At 43.8% G+C, this 27,993-nt stretch overlaps 1 protein-coding gene across 2 annotated transcripts in view; it reads right to left on the bottom strand.

The window, feature by feature from the left end:
- LOC120371610 (collagen alpha-3(IV) chain-like) overlaps positions 1-27,993 on the bottom strand; it is a 111,290-nt gene that overhangs the window by 72,268 nt on the left and 11,029 nt on the right. Inside the window, exons 2-8 of one of the 2 annotated variants that reach the window (XM_039487519.1) lie at positions 14,362-14,418; positions 8,687-8,776; positions 3,873-3,917; positions 3,367-3,411; positions 3,075-3,137; positions 1,657-1,710; positions 757-783 (exon numbers count right to left, since the gene is read on the bottom strand). In XM_039487519.1, the coding sequence (XP_039343453.1) occupies positions 757-783; positions 1,657-1,710; positions 3,075-3,137; positions 3,367-3,411; positions 3,873-3,917; positions 8,687-8,776; positions 14,362-14,418 (381 nt within the window). The remainder of the gene's footprint in view (positions 1-756; positions 784-1,656; positions 1,711-3,074; positions 3,138-3,366; positions 3,412-3,872; positions 3,918-8,686; positions 8,777-14,361; positions 14,419-27,993) is intronic. The other variant, XM_039487520.1, reaches the window with a different exon arrangement.

The following is a 27,993-nucleotide window of genomic DNA, read 5'->3' on the forward strand; positions in this document are numbered from 1 at the left end:
TATTTGCCTGAACTCCGTGGAGTGTGCAGATTGCTATCTCCAAGTAAGTGGGACTAAAAGCCACCTTCAAGGAGGTGCAGCAGTAAAAAAAGTCACGGCCTTGGTCCCTGTGCGCAGAAGAGAGTACTGCATTTTCATAAAGCCATGTAGCAGTATGGGCATTCTGCAGGCTACGTGCTTGGGCATTCTGGGAAGAATTCTGCCTCAAGGAAGATTTCTTCCTGTAGCAACCCCTGGGGTGGGCAACACACAGCTGTGTTTAAATGAAACAGAGCCCATATTAACTAGACTCAGCACTTGACTTTTCACAGTAACTCATCTTCATGCCTCATTTCTTCCTGCCCCTGTGGTTAGAATGATCTTCCTCTTCAAACACACTCTTCTGAAGCTTTCCAAAAATGACCTTCCTGATCATTTCTGAACTCCTTTGATCTGAACTCTTATCCAGTGTCTGCATGGCACTTATAAGCTCTTTGGGAGAGGGACCTGGTCCTTGGTGTGTTTGTAAAGAATACTCTTATAACACTCAGTAATAGTAATAACAGAAAATAAGAAATATTGAATTGTAACCAAGGATAAATGTGGCAATCATATACTAGGTTCTGGTGTTAGCTGCATTGCTCTTCTTCTGAGGAAATAAACTCTCTAGCTTCGGTGGATGAAGATAGCTATTATAGATCTTTTACCAACAGCTGTACAAATTCAAAGTTTTGCTCTTCAATGAATATTCAATACAACATACTGTGAATAACTTACCTTATCTCCTTTGAGGCCATCAATACCCTGGGGAGAGTAAAAATAATAAAATACCATATTGTTAAAAAAGGCTACTGGTAACACAGGTGATAAGGGTAGTCAAGATGTTTAGTAGAGGCAAACTTAAGAAAATGACTTATTTTCATGAATGCATGGGTGAGTAACCTTGGCTGGTTCTGATGCACAAGGATGAATTTCATGCCTTGTGCACCAGACTTCAATCTCAGAAGAATGGACTACCTGTTGGAAAGTGGCCCAGCCTACCAGCTGGGATTTCAAAATTATTGTAAATTTGATTTGTGCATCCTGACTCTTTTTGGGGTGTAGGAGGACTTTTTAAAATAGAAAAAAATATATATCTTTAGAGGGATTTTGTGCCAACGACAGTGCTCCATTTTTATTCCTTGTTTATAGTTTACCTTTGATATAATTTCTGTAGAGCAAACCAAGCTCTAGTGGTTAAAGCAAGAATCCTGGGTTCTGCTTCTGTCATTGACTTACCTTAGGTAAGTCACTTGGGTGTACACTTTTAAAGAGTATTTTCTAATGTTGGGTGCCTTCTGTTTTTGGATGCCCAGCTTGAGACACACAGGGCCTGATATGTAGAAAGTACTGAACATCCACAACTTCAACCAAAGCCAGCAAGAACTGCAGGTGTCCATCACCTGTGAAGCTCAGAGCCAATGTGTTTCCAATTGGGCCCCCAAAATCAGGTCACTTTGGAAAATGTTCTCTTAAGCTTTTCACTGTTTTCCAGCCAGTGGGGATACTAATATTATCCCATGTCACAGGTGTATTGTGGGGCTTAATTAATTAATATATTAACAACCGTTTCAAGCTTTAAAGAATTAAGGGCTTTATATGGTAGAAATGCACATTATGATTAATGTTACCACTTACTGGTTTGCCTGGAACACCTCCTGGGCCTGGAGGCCCTGGAAATCCTTGTTCACCCTGACAGTAACAAACATTGTACCTGTTACAAAAGCCACTGATGCATTTTCTTTATTTATCCATGATTAACTAGTCCTTTCCTGTGCTCCTAGAGTATTACAGAATATTCAGTTTCCTTTACTGTAAGCATAGATGCAATTTGACTGTTATATTTGGGTGGGCAAAGTGAGCCCAGGCACACGTGCATACGGAAGGCACTCCCCTGGGTTCACTGGCTGTCTCCCCCCACCTACAGTGGTACCTAGGCTGCCAGTGCTGGGGGGTGGGGTGGGGGGTCGGCATAAAGGGGAAGCCCCAGCTGCTGCTGGTGGCCATCCGGCACTGGCTGCTGCAGCGATGTCGCTGCTCTGGTGCTGCTGCGATTGCCTCCCTGCTGGGGCTGGGGCTGCTGCTGCCCAGGGGACGCCACATGCCGGGGCCCAGGGGACGCCACATGCCGGGGCCCAGGGGACGCCACATGCCGGGGCCCTGCTTCCTCCTGCTCATTCCCATATCCCCTTCTCTTCTCCATCCCCTCCTCCTTCCTCTTCCCTTCTCATCCCCTGCTTCATTCCATCCCCCTTTCCCACTGCCTCTTCTCCTCACACACACACACACACCCTACCCCTGTGGGCACTCATGGTTGCAGAGGAAACAGGTAGGCACTAGGACCCAGGAGGCAGTGCCCACCTGCTGATGGAGGGCTGGGAGTACAGGGGAAAAGTGCTGGTGGGGTGGGGGTGGGGGGCAGAAGGGGAAGTGCAGCATGGGAATGACAAATTCACCTTCTCCCCCTACCCCAGGCCGATTAACGCAAGCCCTGCAGGGTAACTCAATGCTCGCAGAAATGGGGGGAGGGGAGCGACGCATGACCCCCCTCCATACCTCCCCTCTATTTGGGGGGGGCAATGCCCCCCGGCACCACCCAAACGCCTATGACTGTAAGACTAGATGAAAGCCATTTTGGGGTCAAATAAAATAAAGTAATTAACTACAGACTAACTTTTCCTCAGGCTGCATCAGGACTCATACCCATACCAAGAATAGAGGCTCAAAGCACAACACAGAACATAGAATTTCAAACTGCTGAGTGAAATTGCTTATGATTATTCCACTTCCCATTATCCTGCATCTTCAGGGTAGGTAAAACAATATAGAAGACAAAGAAAAGATTGCCACACGAGTACTTGCAATACTTTTGCTTTCCGTGCTATTCTTGTGAACATAATTTCTCTCCGATCAATCAGTGAAGTTGAAAGCTGCAACAAAAGAACTCTGCCGTGCATTTGAGAAAATGTTTGAGACTACTTTTGGGCAGTATCCACTGATTTTTAAGCTTAGCTCTTGGCAATCCTCATTGTCATCACATTCTACTTGATCCCTACCTTTGGGCCATTGCATCCTGGAATTCCTGGACCTCCAGGAGGACCAATGTTTCCTGGTTCACCCTAAACAAGTTCAAAATTGACACAGTTTTGTTATTGAACATTTATATTTTCCTGTTACTACACTGAAATAGTTTACGTGGATACAGTATGGTGAATAAGAATTGCTGATACCAAGATTGTTACCTCTAGGTTAATTGATAGAGACAATGCTGATACGGACACTGGGTTGGGGAATACTGAGATGCTGTATAAGTAGAGGACTTGGTTTATCTAGTTTTATTTTACTTACTGGAAGACCTGGGAGACCTGAAAAACCAGGTAATCCTAGCATTCCCTAATGATACAAAAAGAAACAGAGAAAGAATAATACAAATTAATAGAGTAAAAAAATTTATTGCATGCATTTTTCCTATCGGGGATTTTCATTTGACTACTACACTTTACCTAACTAACTATTCCACGGGCACACTTCATATGACTGCAAACTGTTACATGGAGATTAACAGATTTTAAGGCCAGAAGAGACTATTATGATCTAGTCTGATTCCTACATAAAACAGGCCAATACTTCATAAACATATGCATGAAATCTCATATATGCAGCACAGCAAATTGAAAAACAGCAGCTACCGTTCTAAAAAAGGAAAAAATGGGAGTTCAGTGCCACATCTTTCAAAAATATAGCAACACGATATGGTGTTTTTATTTGATTTTATAGAAAAGGCAGTTATTAAATCACTTTAATAGTAAACAGGATACATAATACATTAAAAGTTTGCTTAAATATATATTTACCCTTTCACCTTTGGGTCCAACTAAACCTATCCGCCCTGGAAAACCCTAAACACCAAACAGAAAAAAAAGCACGTATTAAATCTTTGTGCAATCTTTATAATGCCAAGATCAGAACATACAACTCATTTATTTTGTTTATTTATATTGTTCACATCTGTGCATTACAGATGAACAAAAATTCACAACAGTCGGCACAAACCCCAGCCTCTACCATTCCCTCTAATTATTCAAAAGGTATTTATCCCATTACAGGCACAAAAAAAACCCAACAAAAACCAACAGTGCTATTCAGGGAGGTGGTCACTGACAGAGTTAAGTCTCAAGTCATTTAGGATTTTATAGACAATAACCAGCACCTTCCATTGCACCCAAAAAGGAACCGAAAGACTGCAGAGGCTAGAATACTGGAGTATGTGTGTTTATACATTACTTTGAGGCCTTAAAGTATAAGTAAACAGAATGCATTAGAACAGTCCACCCAAGGGATAGCAAAGGAATGCATAACAGCAGAGAGGTCCATGTTGGATAGGACCATCCTTATTCACAAACATTCCTACTGAAGTTAATATTTGTACTTTTGAGTCACTTTCCCTTTGATAAAAGTATATTGGTTCCACTTAACATTTTTTTAACCAGTTGAACAAAATACCTTTGCAACATTCTTGTAAACACAGCATGGATTTATACCAAATATTGAAACAGTATCCAAACAAAATTACAAGCAGGATTTATTTACACACAAAGTAATTTGTTGTTTGAGGAGGTGATTTCCTGATAACAGAACTCTTTGTCTGAGACAAATTTGAATAAAATGAATTTGTAATAAACTAATTAAATATTGCAAATGTTTCTTTCTACTCTTCCAGGACACAGTGCAAATCCCTATGCAGCTTGACAGTTCCTATGATCAATGAGAAGAGATCATTGCAGAGGCTTCCTTCTTCTCCTTTTCCCCCTTTTCTTTTGTTTTATTATTTGTCGCAGCACGAATTTGGTTTTATCCATTTCTAATGATGATAGACATAGTTCTTGGATAGAAAATTGTTAAGAGATCACTCCACATCACAATCTGTGGCTCAATGTTATTGTGTTTGTCCTTTATGGATAGTCTTTACAAACACACTGCTCTATTGCGTTGAAAATAAAATTAAAATATTACATATAAAAACATTCTGGTTAAATGACAGGCTGCAATAATGCCAACTGTAAATAGAGAGGGCGAAATTTAGATGTGATATTAGATGCAATAAATGCTATTGTGGTATTCGGGGAATGTGTCCATACAACTTATGAATTCTGGTTAATATTGTGAAGTTGTTGTTATGAACATTATTGTACCATGGAATGAATGCCTCATTGCCTATGTGTATCCACCATGGGCTGACAATGTATGTAGCAAATACATACCAAACTAAGCACAATGGAGAGTACTTAACTTTAATGACTGCACTGTGACCTATATACCACCTCCTCCAGCTTGTCTGTTTCAGGTATTGGTGGTGGGACATATAGAGACTCACAGGGCCACAAAAGAAGCTTTGAGCAGGAGGAAGGAAGGAGATGGACCAGCCAAGGTCAGGGAAGCCTAGCTGGGGAGAGAAGGCTCCATGTTTTAGAACACAAGCCATGCACTGCAGCAGAAAGATCCTGGATGCCCCAGATCACTGTGACCAGAGCCCAAAGAATGTGCTGGAGTGGTGAGGAAACTGAAGCAGGGAAACTCATGTAGGGTTTATTGTTTTGGTATAGACCTGTGTATTTCTCATGCAGTTAAGTGCAATGGTATTAGAATCCTGTGCAAAGCTTGTGTGCACTGTACGTGTAACACCTACCATGTATCCCTTGAAGTGGTAAACTGTGGGTTCAGAACTCCACAGGGCTGAATCTCTGGGAAAGGGCATGTTTAAACGACAAGGGAGTCTGAGCAGGCTTAGCAGTGGGCTATGTGGTTGCATCTCTCAGGATGGGGTGCTCGACAAAGGATCTGTACCCCAAGAGTGTGTCCAGAGGCTTCAAGACCGGAACAGTATATGGGTTCTGTTCAGAATCTGGAAGCTTAAACACACACAGGATCTTGTGGCTGTATCCCTCTCCGCAGTCTGGTGAGTGTCCAGCAGCGCGAGCTTGACTGGACCTGTGACAGCCATCCTGCTGTTGTAAACTCCCTTACACTCAGGACTTCTTTATATCTCTTTAAACCTCTTAATGTTGTGTAAGTTGAACTTACACAATGAGGATCTGGAAGAAGGTATAAGTCCCAGCAGGAGATGATCTACTTCAACAGAGACATTATGGCACATTCCTGTTAGTTGTTTTGCTACATCCCTCTCTGCTAGCCTCTTGGCATGAACGTTACTTATGGTAGTTACACTGAAGGAGCCTGATCAATAAAATAAACAAATAAATAATCAATCCCCTCATAGAAAATTTTGACCAAAAAATACCCTTTGATTGATATTTTCCACAGATAGTTGAGTTTACTGCCAAGAACTCAAAACCCAAAAGTTTTCAGCAGAAAGCTACAGATTCTATAGAAAGCAGTCACTTCTTGCAAAAAAAATTGTTCAGTATAGAAAATCCAATTTTATGTCAAAAAACAGCTTTGATGGAAAATTTCAGCCGAGCCGTATCCCTCTATTACACCCAGGATATGTCTACACTGAAAACAAACAAACAAAACCCTGCAGCAGCAAGTCTCAAAATCTGGGTCAACTGACTTGGGGTCTCGGGCCTTGCACATGGGTCTACAAATAGCAGTATAGGTGTTCCCACTTGGACTGGAGTCCAGGCTCTGAGACCCTCCCCTATTGCAGGGTTTCAGAGCCTGGGCTCCAGTGTGAGTGGGAACATCTACACTGCTATCTTTAGACCCACAAGTGAATCCCATGAGTTGACTGGGCTCAGAGACTTGCTGCTGCAGGTTTTTTTTTTTTGCAATGTAGACGTACCTTCAGTATGCGAAATTCAGAGGTGATGTATGCAGTGGGGACATGTAAATGATATGGTGGTGCAGTCAGCGGGTGAGAGTCAAAGGGATTGTCTATACTTAAAATGCTGCAGCTGAGTCACAGGTGCCAGCTTCCTCCAGGCCTCGAGGGTGCTCAACCCCACTGCTCCTCCCCAGGCCCCGCCCCAACCCCCCACACTGCCCAGTCTCTTCCCGTTCCCACTCCACCCCCACTTCTTCCCGCCCAGTTCCAACCCCTCCCCCAAGCATGTTGCAGAGGGGTGGTCACCCTACTACGGCCTCAGCAAGGGTTAAAAGCCAGCCCTTGGAGAGGGCTGGGGCTGAGAGCCAACCAGAAAAGGCTGAGAGGCAGCCAATCAGGGCCAGGCTGGGCCCTATAAAAGGGCTGTATGGCCAGAAGGTAAAGACTCTCTCTCCCTCTCAGTCTGGAGGGTGAAGGGCCTAGCTGCCTGGGAGCAGGCTACTGGACAGAGCAGTGCTGGGGAAAGGCAAGAGGAGGTGGGGAGCTCCAGCCTGGCAAATCTGCAGGCCTTGTTAAAGGCCAAAGCAAATACTGGGATTGCAGAGGTGCAGCCCGAGGTTAGGCAGAGGCTGCTGGTCCAACCCCCCTTGCCAATAACGAGAGGCCATTACACTGCAGTCTGCCCCAGTGAACAGGAGCTAGATGATAACTGACAGTAGCCACTGAGGCGAGGTGGGCTTAAAGGGTTCCCCTGGGAGGGGAGACCCAGAGTGTGGGCAGGGCAGAACCCCGAGATAAAGGGTCCGGGAGGGACATAGGGCCTACGGCAAGTGAGACACCGTCCAGAAGCAGGCGCTCTGTAAGCTGGAGAGCTAATTCCCGAGATGACCAGTAGGAGGTGCCACATCGATGAGTCTCGACCTCGCTACACATGCCCTGTCACTGCTCCTCCCTCTCCAGCCCCCCCTGCACACCACAGAACCGCTGATTGTGGCGGTCAGGAGGAGCTGGGAAGGGGGGGAAGCTGGAGCACCCACGGAGTAGGCGCCTATGAGCTGAGCTGCGGTAGAACTTCAGTGTAGACCCTACTAATGCTGATGAGAGGTTCTCCCATCAGAGTAGGTAATCCACCTTCCCGAGAGGTGGTAACTAAGTTGATGGAAGAATTCTTCCATTGACCTAGTGCTGTCTACATGGGGACTTAGGCTGGCTTAACTACATCGCGTGGCATGTGGATTTTTCATACCTCGGAGCAATGTAGCTGGGCCGATCTAATTTTTGAGTGTAGACCAGCCCCAAATGAGGCTAAGTAAATAAGTCTATGAAACAATTATCAGAGGGATAGCTGTGTTAGTCTGTATCCACAAAAACAACTAGGAGTCTGGTGGCACCTTAAAGACTAAGGCTATGGCTACACTTGCACTTCAAAGCGCTGCCGCGGCAGCGCTTTGAAGCGCTAAGTGTAGTCAAAGCGCCAGCGCTGGGAGAGAGCTCTCCCAGCGCTGTCCGTAGTCCACCTCCCTGTGGGGAATAACGTACAGTGCTGGGAGCCACACTCCCAGCGCTGGGGCTTTGACCACACTGGCGCTTTGCAGCGCCGCAATTTGCAGCACTGGAGAGGGTGTGTTTTCACACCCTGCTGCAGCGCTGCAAATTTGCAAGTGTAGCCATGGCCTAAGTGCTTGGCTACACTTGCAGATGTAGAGCGCTGGGGGCTGAACCAGCAGAATGTTATTCTTGAGCTCTCATCAATTACTTTCAGTAATTAGCCAAGCAGCAACTCTGTAGATCCTGACTAAGTACATTTTACAACATCTTTGAGCAAAATTGTAATGAGCAAAATGTGTATGAAACCACATACACACACGCAGGTCAGCAACCTACCGTGGGTCCTTGTGGCCCTGGAGGTCCCTCAGGGCCACAGAAACCTGTCTGGCCAGGTACACCTTGAGCACCAGGAAATCCTTTTTCACCCTGCAAAAAGCATAACAAACAAGCCCTTAGAACCATCCCTGTGTTTTCCTTCTGATCAGTTATTTCAGAGATACTAATTATTTGGGGCATCACTTAGCTTTTATTTGCCCATCTCTGTGCAAGATTATGATTTACCCTTGCTCACACTGAATAGTTCCTCATCCCACGAGTAGTCCCACTGAAGTCAATGGGACTACAAGAGATATTTAATGCGAGTATGGGTATCAGAATCTGCACCTCTGTGTTTAATCTTATTGTAAAACACATAGATTAGCTGGCGGAAGATGTGGTCTTAACAATGCAGCTGACACACATTTCTTGCAAACAACTCCATAATTTGCTTAGCCTCCACCAGCCCTAGAATTCTGATCCTACTGAAAAACTCCAAAGTCCCAGCTGGCAGATCTGATAGCTGCTGCTGTGTAATTGGGCCGGCAAACCATCCACTCCACTCCATCTCCATATGCGAACCATGTAAAGAAACAAAGTGATAGTGAAATATAATGTAGCTGTTTAGGTACAGTAAAATAGCGGTTTGCTTTAAAAAGCGATGTTTTTATTGTTCCAAGTCACATAGATTAAGCTACACAGCCAGTTTAAATGCAAATTTTGACTGAAAACTTTCAGATTAGCCTAAGGCCAAGTTCAGACTACTAACCCATGACCAGGAAACACAGGAGGATAAAACCACATGAGCAAAACATTTCTTTGTTGAATATGCTGGGGTTGTGAGGTGGACCATAAAGAAAGCCACTGGCTGAACACAGCACTCCAAGGAGCACCAGTACTATTCCAGCAGTTTAGAGCCTTTAGGCTTGTTCTACACCAGCTTGAGAGGTGACCATTTCCACCCACTTTTAGGCCCCTTTACTCTGCCAGAGCAGCATTACACGGCCTCAGGGCAATGGAGAACTAAGCCACGTAGTATAAAACTATTTGACACTGTCATCTATAGATAACACAGGCCATTCACGGTCATACAACACAAGACGACTGCTAGACCATAGGTTAAAGAAAGTCAAAGAAACTTAGACATGCATGTAAAAATACTCCCAGTCAGTTCCTTTTCAATACCACTTTACATGAGTGCAGGTTGTTTGCAGTGGCTGATATTTTCAGAACAAGATACGGAGCTAAAAGTAGTTAAGTGATTTTTTTAAAGGGGGCTTGGAGGATTATTTTGGCTGGGTAAAGCTATTTAATACATTCTTGATCTGAAACATTTGGTCTCTTTGGATATGTTTACATAGCGACTGGCAGCGAGTCTCAGAGCCCAGCCCGACAGACTCATGCTCATGGGGCTAATGCTACAGCACTGGAAGTAGCTGTGTAGACATTGTGGCTCGGGCTGGAGCTTGGGCTTTGAAGCCTAGGGAGAGGGGTGGGCTTCAGAGCCCAAGCTCCAACCTGAGCAGCAACATCTACACAGCTATTTTTAGTGTGGTAGCACAAGGCTTGTGAGTCCAAGTCTGTTGCCCCAGGCTCGGAGGCTCATAGGATGGGCTGTGTAGACGTACCTATGGCCCGAGTTTAGGAAAACACCCTATTCATAACAGCACTTCAGCACAGGCTTAACTTCAAACAGATGGGAACTCAATGGGACTTAAGCACATACTTAAGTGCTGTTTTGAATAGGGATGGAATTAACATATGCTTATATGCCTTCCTGATTCAGTGCCTATGTGAATAACAAGGTAGCCTAGCATGACATTTTGCCCTCCAAACACACACAGAGTCTCAGAAAAATTTCCAGACATGCCAATCTTTCTTGGCACTGTTAGTGGAAGGAATTCTTATACTAAAAGTATCAATGTACATAAAAATGTTTGCTGAGGCCACAGGACCATCTAGCCCAGTATCCTATCTTTCGACAGTGGCCAATGCCAGGTGCCCCAGAGGGAATGAACAGAACAGGTAATCATCAAGTGATTTACCACATTTCAAGGAAGGCTGAAGAGATATAATAATGCAATACCAAGATCTGCCACTGGATGGGGTACAATACTAACTCATAGGGAGAAATTTAAGGACTTGATCTTTCTTCATTTAAGCTTGAATATCTTGCCACAGAAGCAAGTTATAGGAGTGATCCCCTCTATTGTGTCAGGGACCCACAGCTGAATCCAGACACAGCTTACTGCCCTCTGCTGATTCACTTAATGAACCTGCCCCTCTGACTGGCTGAAGGCTCCCACAGACACATTCTTAAACACTGAAGCAGGGTTGGGACTCTAGCTACTCAGTAGTGTTCCATGCCTGCATCTGTGCTGCCTGCCTATGGTGACTCTATTTCCCAAAGTGAAAATGGGACAACAGGCGGGGCTGGCCCAATCCCCCTACTCAGGTCTGTAAAGTTATTCATGCTCTGAAATGTTTGCCAGGCTTGGGCCTATCTATGTCATTTCAATATGCCAATCACCAAAGTGCGTAGAAGTACTGAACTCTACCCAGGATTTGCTTACAACGCTGCACTCATTTGTGATTAGGTTAGGCTAGTCTGAGTCTTTTCTCGAGCCACAGTCTCCTAAGCACAGCCATAATGGTACATTGATCATTGGTCATTGCCAGATGCTTCAGAGGGAAAGAACAGAACAGGGCAATTGAGTGATCTATCCTGTCATCCAGTCCCAGCTTCCAGCACTCAAAGATTTAAGGACATCCAGAGCATGGGACTGCATCCCTGACCATCCTGGCTAATAGCTATTGATAAACCTAACCTCCATGAACTTATTTAATTCTTTTTTGAACCCAGTTATACTTTTGACCTTCACAACATCCCCTGGAAACAAATTCCACAAGTTGATTGTGCATTGTGTGAAGAGATACTTTGTTTGTTTTAAACCTATTGCCTGTTAATTTCAGTGGTGACCTCTGTATCTCGTGTTATGTGAAGGGATAAATAATTGTTCCTTTTCTCCACACCATTCATGATTTTATAGACCTCTATCTTATCCTCCCTTAGTCATCTCTTTTCTAAGATGAACCATCCCAGTCTTTTTAATCTCTCCTTATATAGAAACTGTTCTATACTCCTGTTCATTTTTGTTGCTCTTCTCTGTAGCTTTTCTAGTTGTAATATATCTTTTTTGACCATAATGTCCTTTGGCAACCAGAACTGCGCACAGTATTCCAGGTGTGGGAGTACCATGGATTTATATAGTGGCCATTATGATATTTTCTGTCTTATTATCTATCCATTTCCTAATGGTTCCTAACATTGTCATTTTTTGACTGTGGTGGTACACTGAGCTGAGGTTTTCAGGGAACTACCACAATAACTCCCAGATCTCTCTTTTGAGTGGCAACAGCTAATTTAGACCCCATCATTTTGTATGTATAGTTAGGATTATGTTTTCCAATGTGCATTACTTTGCATTTATCAACATTGAATTTCATTGGCCATTTTGTTATCCAGTCACCAAGTTTTGTGAGATTGCTTTGTAAACCTTTTTCAGTCAGCTTTGGACATAAGTATCTTGAGTAATTTTGTATCACTTACTGTACAAACTTCACCACCTCACTGCTTACCCCTTTTTCTATCACTGGTACAGCAGTTCCCAGTACAGATCCTTGGGGGAATCTTTCTCCACTCTCTACTGTGAAACCTGACCATTTATTCCTACCCTTTCCCCCTCTATCTTTTAACCAGTTATGGATCTGTAAGACCTTCCCTCCTATTCCATGACTGCCTACTTCACTTAGGAAGTGGGACTAAGTATACATTCTGACAGTCCAAGTACACCATATCCACATATTAGCTGACCCCTTCAAAGAATTCTAATAGATTGGAGAGACACGATTTCCCTTTGCAAAAGCCACGTTCACTCTTCCCCAACATACCATGTTCATCTGATAATTCTATCTTGGTCGCGTGGTCGGTAGTACATTCCTACTGCTATACACTTAGTACTCTAGCATGGAATCTATGACTTTTCTAGTAAATAAACTCTTTGTTTATTTTTTATCAAAAGTAGGTCTCTGTTGTGCAAACTGTGAGGAGTTAAACTCCAGTGTATGTTGTAAGGCCCATCTTTCTTCCTTGGGCTGCAGGGAGTTGGACAAGCTGGGGAGTGGAGACAGGGGGGCTCTGGAGGTGATTTTGTTGGTATGTGATCTGATTTGCACCCCACACCAGCCCTGAGAGGATTAATGAGGGTCTGAGACACAAATTAAAATACCTGGCATCACCCCTGAGAGGGAGGGCCAGGGTTAAATAAGAGTAAAGCCCAGCGAGGGAAGAGCTGCAACAGTACTACAAAGCCAGGAGGCTGAAAGCAGAAGGGGGAATTGTAGGAGAGGGAAGCTGCCGTCACTTCCTGGAATAAGGGAGGTTGTCAGAGAGGAGAAGGAAGTCCAGGGAGAGAGTAAGTCCGGTGATCCTGCCCTGGAGTAAGGAGTCTAGCAAGAAGCTAGGAGAGGGTAAGTAGCCACAGGGAGTAGAGCAGACTCCATGGTAAACCCATAAACAGTCAAGGGACGAGAGAGGGGCTGGGTAAGAAGGAGCTCAGGGAAACAGCAATAGGGATGGGGCATCTGAGGTCACGCAGGCGGGGATGGGGTCACGCAGGCAGAGGTAGGCTCATGCCTTTCCCAGAACTGCTGAAAAATCCAGTATTCCAGGAATACACAAGTAGCCACCTTGGTGTAGCTTGAAAGCTCATGCCTTCCACCAATAGAAGTTGGTCCAATAAAAGATATCACCTCACCCACCTCGTTTCTCTGATATTGTGATAATCAGGGTCCAGACTGCCCAAGGGGAGAAGAGGGGGTCTGAACTCCAAAGAGTAAACAATGGAATCAACTGGTTTGTACACACTGTTATTGTGTCTAGATGTGTCAAGTAAGGCCTTTCATGAAAGCTGGTAATGTTCTGAACTTGATGGCCATTAAGAGATATGTATTCAGGTTATGGTTATGAACATATGCATATATATAGCGGGGGGGTGTAGAACATTGTAATTGTAACTAGGATGCAACTGCAGCATTGCCTCATGGAAGTGTGGGGAAGCTATCAGGGAGGGAGGCCACCCAGGCTAGTTGTTTACATGAAACGAACTCTAAGCACCTACCATTGTACAACCTACACTGCCACTTACAGCGCTGAAACTTTCTTCGCTCGGAGGTGTGAAACCCTCTCCTCCCCCGAGCGATGCAAGTTTCAGCGCTGTAAAGTGGCAGTGTAGACAGCACACCAGCACTGGCTGGTAGCTACTCCCCTCGTGGAGGTGGTTTTATTACAGCCCTGAGAGAGCTCTCTCCCAGCATTGGAGCTGCGACTACACAGCCACGGTAAAGCTCCCCTGCAGCAGCGCTTTAACATCGGCTGTGTAGACATTTCCATTTAGTTAGGGTCAGTTTTTAAAACTTTTACATTCTTCCTAGTTAAACAGAGTGTACAGAGTTATTCTGAGAGGTGAATGTGAGGTAGTGAATCCACCTGAGGGTTGTCTTTACCAGAAATATCTGTTTATACTACCACCCAGTAAATTCATTCTGTCTATCATTTATGTATTATTAATTTGCACCAATGATTTATCCTGGGGCGGGGGGGAGGTAGGAACAGGGTAACATATTTAGTCTCTTACCTTATTACCTTTCATTCCATCACAGTAGCAGTGGCTTTTACCTTTGCAGACACAACTCTGAAAAGAAAAGATAGGAACTTTACAATAAAGGGAATTAATTATTTCAATGTGCTGTCCAGTGAAGGACAATTGCCTTGAAAATATTAGATCTATGAGGTATTTAAATGAAGTAAAACAATTTCTAGGTAATATATCAATAGCTATACATTGCACTATGTACAACAGTCATCCATAGCACTTGACCATTAGCTAGTTACTTCTCACAACAGATCCATGAGGCAGGTAAAGGATGCTATCCCTATTTTTATAGTTGGGAAAATTGGGGCTAAGAGCACATCACTTTCCCATGGCACAAAGGCAGTAAGTATCAGGGCTGGGACTGAAATTCAAGAGTTTCTGTCTCACAGGCATGGGCTGTCACCATTCCTGGTAGATCCTTTAGAAACTGAACATAGAACCAGAGCACAAGCACCGACATTCCAAAGTGCTGGGGGTGCTCGACACCTGGCTCTGTCCCAGGCCCTGCCCCCACTTCACCCCTCCCTCAAGGCCCCACCCCACCTCTTCCCGCCCTTGCTGCACCCCTGCCCCGCCTCTTCCTGTCCCCACCCTGCCTCTTCCCACCCAGTTCGGGTCCCTTCCCCAGAGTGTGCTGTGTCCTCGCTCCTCCCCCTTCCCCCAGCCTTCTGCACGCCACAAAACAGCTGTTTGCAGCCGGTGGGAGGTTCAGGGAGGGAGGAGGAGGCATTGATCTGCGGGGCCTGCCGGCGGGCAGGAGGCACTGGAGGGTGGGGGAGAACCGATAGGGGGGCTGCCAGTGGGTGCTCAGCATCCACCATTTTTCCCTGTGGTGCTCCAGCCCCGGGGCACCCACAGAGTCGGTGCCTATGAACCAGAGAAAGAGTAAGCCCGAGTCTACACTACAGAGTTGCATCAACATAAGGCAGCTTACACTGACCTAACTCTGTAAGCATCTGCACTACAATGGAGCTCCCACCAATGCAACTTGCACACTACACCGACTTGACTTCACCTCCACAAGAGGCATAGCTCTTAAGTCAACGTAATTAGGTTGATGCAGTGTCAGTGTAGAGATTGAGTTGCATACATTGATTGCTGCAGCTTTTCAGAAGCCATCCCACAATGCCCCACTCTGGCAGTTAAATCGGTTCAAGCGCTCCTGGTGAGGACACACACTGCTGGAACAAGGAGCGTAGTGTGGACATGCAAAACCATTTTAATTATCATGGTGGCTGTACATCTACGTAACTTAGGTTGACTTAATTTTGTAATGTAGACTTGCCCTGAGAGTGAGTGAGAGAGTGTGTGATTGGGGAAGATGGAATATGGTTCTAGGTTACAATGGTATTTTTTTCCCCTTTTGGCTCAATCTAGTTACAAATACTTTTTTCTGACTTCCTCATGTTGCACCTACTTACCCCCAGACCTCTGTACATCATAATAACTAAGGGCCTGATCAGTAAGTGCTGAAGCCAATTGAAAGATTTTCACTGACTTCAATGAGTGTTGAATCAGATCCAAAGTGCCCAATCACGTCTGTTGGAGAGATGGACATTGTCCAATACCGATATAATGAATACACAGTATACATTCTGCTGCTTATAAAACACACAAAAAATACACCTATAATTTCAGCCTTTGGTCTTCTTTAATCAACTAGGCTCTAAATACAGTACACTCTACAAAAAATAGTTTTCAACCATGAATTACGGCTAGAAATTAAAACCAAAATTTATTTTTTTTTAAAAAGGACTGTGCTTCAAACTGGCCTAGAATAACTTGAAAACTTTAAATTCTTGTTGAGATTAGCAGGTGTGTAATAATTTATGATTGCAATCCATGGAAGCACATTTAGTCTTGGTTACAGATTGCTATGTCTGTTCATTTTAAACTCAGTTTTATAGCTATTTTTAAGCTATACAAAATTGTTTTTCTAATAGAAATCACTGTGAAGATCATCTCACTTTTGACAGACAAAATAAACAATATCTGCTAGATAACTGCAACAGTAGATTTTTATATAAGTATAATCAAAAGCAAAGGGAAGACAAGCTTAATTTTTTTGTCTTATAAATTTGTACTTGGACAGCAAGTATTTGGAAAGCTATAGAGTTATTATTATGAGATAGTTACAGTGGAGCAAAAGAGAACAAACAGAGAAGCAACATATCAGAACATTTTAATGGAGAGCTTTACACTGGAGACAGGGGGTGTCATAAACATACAGCTACGGGTAGCATAAAATCCCTCCTTTACCTGTAAAAGGTTCAGAAGCTCAAATAACCTGGCTGGCACCTAACCAAAAGGACCAATGAGGGGAGAAGATACTTTCAAATCTGTGGGAGAAGGTTTTTGTTTTGTCTCTCTTTGTGTTGTTCTCTCTGGGTCAGTGAGGAATCAGGGCAGGGAAAATACATCTCCCAAAGCAATATCTAAACTAAGCATCTAAGATTACAAATTGTAAGTAACAGAAAAAAAATGCATTAGATTATCTTTTGTTGTAGCTTGTAAATGTTCCCTATGCTAAGAGGGAGGTTTATTCCTGTTTTTTGTAACTTTAAAGTTTTGCCTAAAGGAGAATCCTCTGTGTTATAAATCTTATTACCCTGTAAAATTACCTTCCATCCTGATTTTACAGAGATGCTTCTTTTACTTTTTTCTTTATAATAAAGTTCTGCTTTTAAGAACCTGATTGGTTTTTAGTGTCCTAGGGCTGGTCTGTGCCCACTTTGTTAACCTATTTGGTTGGTATATTATTCTCAATACTCCCCACAAAAGGGGGTGAAGGGGTTGGGGAGGGGGTTTGGGGGGGAACAAGAACTCCAAGTGGTTCTTTTCCTTAAATCTTTGTCTAACTCACTTGGTGGTGGCAGCAGTACTCATCCAAGGACAAGGAAGGATTTGTGCCTTGGGGAAGTTTTAAACTAAGCTGGTAAAAATAAGCTTAGGGGGTCTTTCATGCAGGTCTCCACATCTGTACCCCAGAGTTCAGAGTGGGGAGCGAACCCTAACGGGGTAATTAATATTAGCAAGCATGGCATTCCAATATCATGATGATGAGTGCAAGCTGGTTAAACAGATGCCTTTATTCTCCATTTGACAGTTGATCTCTCTTCCTAGAACTTTTTATTTTCTTTTTCAATTATGTTTAAATTCTATCCACTCAGATTTTTTTATAATTTATACCGCCTAGAATTTTAGTCAATTGGGATTCATGAATTTGAGAATATCCAGGTCTAAGATTTCCACTCATGATATTAGAACTGTTCCTGAAGTCCATACCACCTCAACTAACTTTAGACTACAAAAAGTGTTTCTCATACTGCACTTCAGTCATGTTCCAAACTGGCATTACATTAAAATTACTACAGTCGGGCCTTGATTTACATAGTGGTTATGTTCTTGAAGAAACACTGTGCAAATAGAAATTGCATAAAAAGATACAAAGAGTCTATGGGAAATAAGGGTTTAGGTTCCAGGCTCACAAGATGACTTTTCTTAGAAAAATTTAATGAAATTTAAACTTGCTACTGACCTTCCCTGATGCTGAGGATGAATTTGACAGGATAATAATGCTGATGTTGTTGAAGTCAGAACTTTGAGGGTTCATCCGGGGTGTCTGGGGAGGCCAGGGAGTGTGGTGCAGTGGCATAAACAAGATGGGACACTTGGATGGGCCCCCACTTCAGGTGGGTGGGCAGTGGTGGGGGAGGTGAGGCAGGAGGGATTTGTACCGCCTCCCCTCACCCTCTCCAGCTGGCCATGTGGGAGGCGATGGACACTCTGGCCAGGGCTCCCCCTGGGCCCCAGGTGCGCACCCAGGGAGCGGGGTCAGGGCACGGGGGCTTGCCTGCTCCCCGGCTGGAATGCCAGGTGGGTAGGGCAGGATACGCCCCCAATCCCATCCCAGGCAGGAGCGCCAGGTGGAGCAGGGTAAGCCCCCATGCCCCAGCCCCATTCCCCATTTGGAATGTTGGGCAGGCAGAGTGGGGCAAGCCCTCGACCCCGCTGCCCAGCTGGAGCATGGGGTGAGCAGGCCGAGCAGGGCAAGCACTAGGGCTGGAGCAAAGCTGGGGCTGGATGGGCCTGGATGCTAAGGGCCAGTCTCACCCGTGGCTATGGAGTGGAGTTGGTGGCAGAAGACGTATAAAAAAAAACCAACTGGTGATGGTCAATTGGCGTTCTTCTGCATGTCTTTGTAAATTTCCCTGTAAGGAGTCAACATACCCTCAAGCTCTCTTGAATTTCAAGCTACGTTCCATGAATGGATCCTCAGCACAAAAAAGGTCTCAGAGTTCCTTGGCCAGTTGAAAAGCCTTAGCCAGACTCTCCATTGTCAGCTACAGCTTTGGTGCCACATCCTCACTGTCCTTATCACTGGTGCTTGACTAAATCAGCTCCTCCAGCTCTTCCTCATTGAGCTCGGTAGTGTGGGACTCCAGTAGCTCCTTTATCTCCATTGTCTGGAGATTGTCAAATCCCTGCCCTCCCACACGACAACCCAGCTCTGTAAATTTCTTCCACCTCACATCACATTTCGGGGAAGCCACGAAAATCATTCACTGTCTTTCGCCACAAGTTTTTCCAACTATTTTTCTACTGAAGAACAGCTAGCCAAAACTTAAAAGATAATAAAATGTTTAAGTACATCAGAAGCAGGAACCCTGCTAAACAACCAGTGGGGCCCCTGGATGATCGAGATACAAAAGGAGCACTTAAAGATGATAAAGTCATTGTGGAGAAAGTAAATGAATTCTTTGCTTCAGTCTTCAAGGCTGAGGATGTCAGGGAGATTCCCAAACCTGAGCTGGCTTTTGTAGGTGACAAATCTGAGGAATTGTTACAGATTAAGGTGTCACTAGAGGAGGTTTTGGAATTAATTGATAAACTTAACAGTAATAAGTCACCGGAACCAGGTGGCATTCACCCAAGAGTTCTGAAAGAACTCAAATGTGAAATTGCGAAACTATTAACTATGGTTTGTAACCTGTCTTTTAAATTGGCTTCTGTACTCAATGACTGGAAGATAGCTAATGTAACGCCAATATTTAAAAAGGGCTCTAGAGGTGTGTAGTGAGTTGGTGTGGCTCCCCTCCTGCCCAGCAGAGGGAGCCACCTTGCAGACTCCCAAGTGGGCGGAGCCACCACCACCTGTCCCCGCCCCCCGGAAGTCAAGGGGTGGGACAGGAAGTAGAAAAGCCGGCTGCCAGAGCTCAGTCAGAGCCCAGCCGCCGCCAGGAGCAGATGTGCCGGCGAGAGCTCCTGACTGGGAACCTTCCAGGACCCGAGGCAGCTGTCCTGATTGGCCAGAGCTTCCCCGCGCCCACTACGATGAGGAGCCACCGGAGCTTCCCCGTGACCGGTACTGGGAGCAGCCGCTGGAAATCTCCCGCACCCACTATGAAGAGGAACCGCCGGAGCTTCCCCGCCCCTGCTGTTACCCGGAGGAGCCGCCTGAGCACGCCTGGCCAGACTTCCCCGAGGAGCTGCCAGACCTGCCACCAAGCCCTGGTCCCGAGGAGCCTATGCTGATTGACTGGCCTGGAGCTGGTGCCCCGGATGAGGTAAGCCCTGAGGGGGAAAATGGAAGTAGCCCGGGGGTAGCCGACCCCTGTCAGGCTACAGACGCAGAGGTCCCGATGTCAGTGTGTTGCGGTCAGGACCCCACTGACCATCAGCGGTGACAGCCACTGCTAGGGCCCCGGGCTGGGACACAGTGGAGTGGGTGGGCCTGTGTCCCCCCTGCCACCCCACTCACGGGTGGCAGTTTTCCCCCCTCGCTCAGCCCCTGCTCCAAAGGGCCTGAGCCTTCTGTACTGTTTGCTGCTCAGCCCCCTGCAAGAAAGGGCCTGAGCTTCCTGACTGTTTGTTTGCTGCTCAGCCCCCTGCAACAAAGGGCCTGAGCTCCTTATACTGTTTGCTGCTCAGCCCTGCACCAGAGGGCCTGAGCTCATTGTACTGTTTGCTGCTCAGCCCTGTACCAAAGGGCCTGAGTTCTGTGTACTGTATTGCTGCTCAGCCCTGCACCAGAGGGTCTGAGCTTCCTAACACTGTTGACTATTGTTCAGCCGGTTCCACAGAAGACATGGAGTGAGTCGGTGTGGCTCCCCTCCTGCCCTCAGGAGGGTCGAGCCCCGGCGCGATCGATTACAAGGTGATCCCGGCAATTACAGACCAGTAAGTCTAACGTCAGTACCGGGCAAATTAGTTGAAACAATCGTAAAGAATAAAATTGTCAGACACCTAGAAGAACATAAACTGTTCGGCAAAAGTCAACATGATTTCTGTAAAGGGAAATCATGTCTTACTAATCTATTAGAGTTCTCTGAAGGGGTCAACAAACATGTGGACAAGGGGGATCCAGTGGACGTAGTGTACTTAGATTTCCAGACAGCCTTGACAAGGTCCCTCACCGAAGGCTCTTACGTAAATTAAGTTATCATGGGATAAGAGGGAAGATCCTTTCATGGATTGAGAACTGGTTAAAAGACAGGGAACAAAGGGTAGGAATTAATGGTAAATTTTCAGAATGGAGAGGCGTAACTAGTGGTGTTCCCCAAGGTTAGTCCTAGGACCAATCCTATTCAACTTATTCATAAATGATCTGGAGAAAGAGGTAAAAGAGAGGTGGCAAAGTTTGCAGATGATACTAAACTGCTCAAGATAGTTAAGACCAAAGCAGACTGTGACGAGCTTCAAAAAGATCTCACAAAACTAAGCGATTGGGCAACAAAATGGCAAATGAAATGTAATGTGGATAAATGTAAAGTAATGCACATTGGGAAAAAATAACCTCAACTATTCATACAATATGATGGGGGCTAATTTAGCTACAACTAATCAGGAAAAAGATCTTGGAGTCACCGTGGATAGTTCTCTGAAGACGTCCACACAGTGTGCAGCGGCGGTCAAAAAAGCAAACAGGATGTTAGGAATCATTAAAAAGGGGATAGAGAATAAGATGGAGAATATCTTATTGCCCTTATATAAATCTGTGGTACACCCACATCTTGAATACTGTGCACAGATGTGGTCTCCTCATCTCAAAAAAGATATACTGGCATTAGAAAAGGTTCAGAGAAGGGCAACTAAAGTGATTAGGGGTTTGGAACGGGTCCCATATGAGGAGAGATTAAAGAGGCTAGGACTTTTCAGCTTGGAAAAGAGGAGACTAAGGGGGGGGGAATATGATAGAGGTATATAAAATCATGTGTGATGTGGAGAAAGTGAATAAGGAAAAGTTCTTTACTTGTTCCCATAATAGAAAAACTGAGCCACCAAATGAAATTAATTGGCAGCAGGTTAAAACAAATAAATGGAAGTTCTTCTTCACACAGCGCACAGTCAACCTGTGGAGCTCCTTGCCTGAGAAGGTTGTGAAGGCTAGCACTATAACAGGGTTTAAAAGATAACTGGATAAATTCATGGAGGTTAAGTCCATAAATGGCTATTAGCCAGGATGGGTAAGGAATGGTGTCCGTAGCCTCTGTTTGTCAAAGGGTGGAGATGGACGGCAGGAGAGAGATCACTTGATCACCTGTTAGGTTCACTCCCTCTGGGGAACCTGGCATTGGTCACTGTTGGTAGACAGGATACTGGGCTTGATGGACCTTTGGTCTGACCCAGAATGGCCGTTCTTATATTCTTAACATGCATTGATTGATGAAGGCTTTATTTCATCCAGAGACTCTTATATTTTTAACACACTCTGCTATAGTGTAATCCTTCCAGCACTGTGTCACTGTTAAGCTTGGATCACTGTCCATAGTGTCTAGGATGTGGTGAAAGGTGTGGCGAGAGTAATAAACTTTAAAAGTTGCGATGATACCTTGGTTAAGGAGCTGGAGGAGTGATGTGGTGTCTGGAGGCAGAAAATCCACCTCCAATTTGGGCTGCACAGCCTGAAGGCTTGCAGCGTGGCCTGGAGAATTATCAAGGATCCGTAGGACCTTAAATGCCAGGTTCTTTGATGCCAGGTTGTGTTCTATTTCATGCACAAAACAATTATGAAAGTTAGTCCATAAAAAGCACTGAAGTGACCCACACATGCCGATTAAACCTCCAAAACACTGGTAGCTGATATTTATCTTTGGCCTTGAGCGCACGGGAGTTTGGGGCTCGATAAAGGAACATTGGCTTTACCATAAAATCCTCCATTGCATTTCCACACATGAGAAGGGTAAGTCGGTCTTTCGCAGCCTTGTAACCTGGAGCAGATTTCTCATCTTTTGAAATAAAAGGTTCTCTTTGGCATCTGTTTCCAAAATAAGCCAGTTTCATCTGCGTTAGGTTACAAGCCAGGGCAAGTTATTTTTCTCCTCAATGAGTTCGGCCAGCTCAGATGGAAACCTTGCTGTTGCTTCATGTTCTGCAGATGCACTTTCACTGACCAATTTAACATTATGCAGCCCATACCTCCTTTTGAACTTCTCAAACCATCTCTTGCTGGCTATAAAAGTATATTCCTTGCTACACTGCTCTCCTCCAAAGTTGACACAGCATCCTGTTTTAAGTGATCATACAATTTCTTTGCTTTTTATCTAATCACTGGCCCATCCAATGGAACTCTTTTCTGTGTTTGGTCCCCAAACCACATGTTCATTGCTTTCTCCATCTTATGTATGGTAATATCACAGGTATAGAATGACATTTTAGCAGCTTTAGGTGCATTTGCAGCAACACTTGCTCTAATTTTTGCCTCATTTCTCTTCACTATACGCACAGTCGACTCATTAACGCCATAAGCCCTAACTACAGATGATGAACCTTCACCCTTAGCGAGCTTATCCAACATTTCCATTTCTGTACTAAAGTCAACCCTTTTTTCTGCTTCTTCACATGTGACGTATCACTTTTTGAGCCACTTTCTCTCAATTTCCTCTTTGAGCTTATGGTAAACACTTATTAAGGGTGATAAATAGCAGGTAAAGGCAAATGGACAACGAGATGTTTACAAGACAATATCCGATCACAAAAGCAGCGTGGTGGAGGGGGGTGGGGGGTGGGAAGCACCCAGCTGATTCTAGACACATCTGCTCATCTTGGCGACCACACTGCACCATGTAAAAGTGAATCCATACCATGTACAAAAAGAAAGGGTCACAATTAATTGACCGTGCATAACTGAAACCATGCAAAAAAGTACCATGTAAATAGAGGCCCGACTGTAATCAAAATTCAGTGCAGAACTCTGAATAAGAGCACAAACTGACACTTTATAGCACATTCTGAACTGACACAGGGGCCACAATGCAGGCTATTAAGAGTGCTGTGACAAAAGTTTGCAAATAAGGAACATTTGGAGCATGAGTTGGATTTTTCATTTTATACCGTTTGGGTGGCTTTAATATTTTCCTTTTATCAAAATGTTCAGCCTGCAGCTAACTAATATATGTCAAATTCTGATGTCAAGAATAGAACGTCATGTTGGTGGTAACGTCAAATTAGGAAAGTCTAATAATAAATCACATGTATTGTACAGGCTTACAAAGTACATAAGGTGTGATCCTGACTGCCATTCAATGCCTGTAATTCCTACTGAAGCCAATGGAACTGGAGGGTGCTCAGCACCTAGTAGGACCAACCTTTAAGGTACCTTGGTGAAGCTAGGAGGATACACTGTATATTTATAAGATAACTGCACATTTGGAACGTAGATGTATTCCCAGCATAGTTCTCTCTCTAATTCACACACAGAGATAACAGAAACTACAGATTGTTATGTCAAAACTCACAGAATCATAAAATGTAGGGCTGGATGGGACCTGAAGAGGTCATCTAGTCCACTGCCCTTTGCCAGACCAAGCATACCTACACCATCCTTGACAGGTGTTTGTACTACCTGTTCTCAAAAACCTTCAATGAGGGGGATTCCACAACCTCCCTTGGTAACCTATTCCAGTACTTAACTAACCTGATCATTAGAAAGTTTTTTCTAATTCTAACCTAAATTTCCCTTGTTGCAAATTAAGCTGATTACTTCTTATTCTACCTTCAGTGGATATGGAGAACAACAGATCATCATCTTCTTTGTAGCCCTTAACATATCTGAGGACTTTTCAGGTCCTCCCCCTTTGTCTTCTTTTTTCAAGACTAAACATGCCCAGTTTTTTTTTCCACCTTTCATCACAGGGCAGGTTTTCTCAATATTTTATCATTTTTGTTGCTCTCCTCCAAATTATCTCCAGTTTGTCCACATCTTTCTTAAAGTGTGGTGCCCACAACTGGACACAATAGTCCAGCTGAGGCCTCACCAATGCTGAGTAGAGTGAAACATTTACTTCCCATGTCTTTATTATACTACTCCTGTTGATATACCCCAGAATGACATTAGCCTTATATATTTTTACCTGTACTGCAGTAAGGAAAACAAAATAATCTATTATATATAATATACATACTACTAACATTATACACTTCATATAATACAACTATAGGGTTGAACTGCATTTATCATGTTCCTTTGACCACTTCACTACTTACCCTTATTTATCCACTAAAAGCTTTTAGTGCATTGTTTCTTTTATTCTACTCTTTGAGAAAGATATTTTTAGTGTATCCTTTATTTGTAATTTAAAAAAAAATGCTATGTACCTTTCATTATGGCAGATGTTGTGGATCGGTTTTTCAGAGACAATAAAAGGAGAGACAATGTCACACAGAATTTGTTTCCAAACTGTGCAAAACTCAAAGTGAAGCAAGTATTTTTTCTTAAGAGATGCAGGCATTTAAGACTTAGTAATATAAAATTTCCATCTGGATTTTGAAAAGAGAATTAGGCTATGTCCACACTACACAGTTTTGTCGATGAAAGTCAGCTTTTGTTGAAAAAACAGCGGCGGTATACACATTGCATTTAACTCTCTTGCTACGCTGACATAATAAAGTCACCTGGATGAGAAGCAAAGAGCATTTGCGACAAAGTCAGAGTGACATAGTGTCAGTGTAGACAGTGCGTTGCTTATGTCACCTCCAGGAGGTGTCCCACAATGCTCTGGTCACCAGTTTGAACTTCACTGCCCTGAAGCCAGGTACACAGGCATGCACCCCTCCCCCCTTAAAGGCTGGGAATTTTTGAAATTTCTCTTCCTCTTCACTAAGCATGGACAGCTCACATTGCATCTTCCCAGCTGACCCTGCCAGGTCCCCACAGGAAATACACTCCCGCCTGGAGTACACCAGAGTTGTTGGATCTTCTGGGTCTGTGGGGAGAGGACACTGTGCAGTCACAGCTCCTCTCCAGCTGTGAGAACTTTGATACCTACCTTCAGTCCAAAGGCAGGAAATTTTGTGAGAGTAGCTAATTTCATGAGATTATCATGAGACTGGCCAAGCACCGGGCTGCCCAAGAGACAGTCCTGGCAGCTCTAAATTGTCCCCTTCTGAACAATCACACTCTGAAATAAAGACATGCATATTAAGTGACTCTGATGAATGCTTGAGAAATGGTTGGGAAGGGATTTTCTGACAGTCTCTGGTTTTGTCACAGAAATAGTGAGTACTGGAATAAGCTAACTGATTATTTAGAAAAAGTATGATATTTTAAAATTGCCACATGGATGCTTGCTGATCCTACACACAGTCAGTTACTGAAGACTTAACACAACTTTTTAGAAGGTGATTATTTTTATGTTTGGTGCAAAGTGACTTTTGTAAAGAAATCTGCAAAGTAATTTGACATCAATGATGAATGACTGGTACAGAAATATGGCAGAAGTTTTTGCAGATGAGTAGTTAGGATCAGATTTACACACTTTTTTACTGATGTCAAATCAATGAGTATACTAAAAGCTGTTTAATATCAGATGCTCAGTAAATACCTTTAGGAGTGTACTTTTCATTTTCTAAAGTAAAATTCACTATGTGGCAACAATCTTGCAATCCTCTGGCCAACTGTCTTTATTTTAACTATTAACTATTGACTATAGACTATATTAACTTAACTATAGAGTCTCTAAAATGAAATAAAATAGAAGGCAACAAAATCTTCAGCAGATTCCTATCTCATACATAAATATTGTAAAAAGAGGCAAGTTATGGCCTACAATGAGTATGTAAAAACTCAACAACGAACTTGGTCTCAATCCTGCAATGTATGGTATGTGAGGGAATTGCTGCTTCTGCATGCTACATGCTGCAGGATCAGGGCCTTTGTCTTGTAAAACTATTGTAAATAATAACTTCACAGTACATCACTTTCATTAAATGTCTTTTCACAACATTTCATACATACCTGCTCCAATCTACATCTGGAATTAATTTTTAAAAATACCCTTTAAGTAGGTGCCATTCAAGCCCATCTCTTTTGGTAAACATGATGAGGGTATTTCTTCACTGCAGTATTAACCCGACTTATCGACACTCGAGTTAGCCTAACTCAAGTGAGAGTGGCCACACTGCAAAATAACACTCGCTGCTGTATCCATGCTGTGTTCACTCAGGTGAGGAGGTAAGACTTTTGGGGGCATATCCCAGGCTTCTTTACATTGTAGTAAACTCTAGAAATTCTTTCCCAGTGAATTGTAGGAGAACTTGTCTCATTTCTGCACACACAGGGGGAAGTGTGGGAAGGGACCTGGATGGCTAGCAGCACTTGCCTGGAGCTAGCCTTTATATTGTAAGCTCTTAGGGGCAGAGACTGTCTATTGCTCTGTTCGTACAGTGCCTAACACTACAGGGCCCAACTCTTCTCCCCATGCACTTCAGTAACAAACTTGATTAATAATAATAATAACAGGCTGAGTTACTACAGAGTGGTTGTGTTAGCAGCAGACAAGCTCTGCTAACTCTAGCCTTTACCCCCACTAGGCCAGCCCACTTGAGATACAAGCTCTACCATATTCAAGAGTGTTAGTGTGTGGACAAGACATGAATTTGAGGCAAAACTCAAGTTATAACTCAGGTGTTAACCTTGCAGTGAAGAAAAGTCCTTAGGGTCTGATTAACCACTACATTACTTCAGCTTTAAGCCAGTGCAATACACGGATACCACCTAGACCCACAAACCATTAATAATCGCTTGTGGAAGCCTGAATATTTTAGTGAAAATGATAAATAATCCTTTCTTAGCCCTGCATGGTAAGTACATTAGAGATCCTTTGTACTAAACTAGGACTTGGGGAAACCATGAAAAAGCAATTAAGTAATCTGCCTGCTGCTCAAGGAGTCAGCATCAGGATTAGTACAGAGTTCCCACGCTGGTTCTCACACCACTAGTCTAGACCACACTTCTTTGCAGAGAGCAGTAGAACTGTGACTGTCAAAACAGAAATAGAAACCCTGACTTTTTATTACCATCACTAAATCTTCTCTCAAAGGATAAAACAACTTCCAGTGTAATCAATGCCAGTTAACATACCCTGACTCGGGTGGGGGACAAGCAGACAAAATAGTGATCTATTATGGTTATTTTTTTCTCCCAACACTTTGATGATTAGGTATTTTCAATGTTCATACCATTACCATAGCCCCACATTCTTGGATCTTGTGACTATCTAAATGGATAGATTTGGGCTTATTTGACATTATTTATTAATTTGATGTTTTCATGAACTCTGTGGTTTGTGTTCCACTGTACTGACTGAAATTTCAAAAAAAAAAATGAATGAACTA

Source organism: Mauremys reevesii, linkage group 9, assembly GCF_016161935.1.
Source record: "Mauremys reevesii isolate NIE-2019 linkage group 9, ASM1616193v1, whole genome shotgun sequence".
NCBI lineage: Eukaryota > Metazoa > Chordata > Testudines > Geoemydidae > Mauremys > Mauremys reevesii.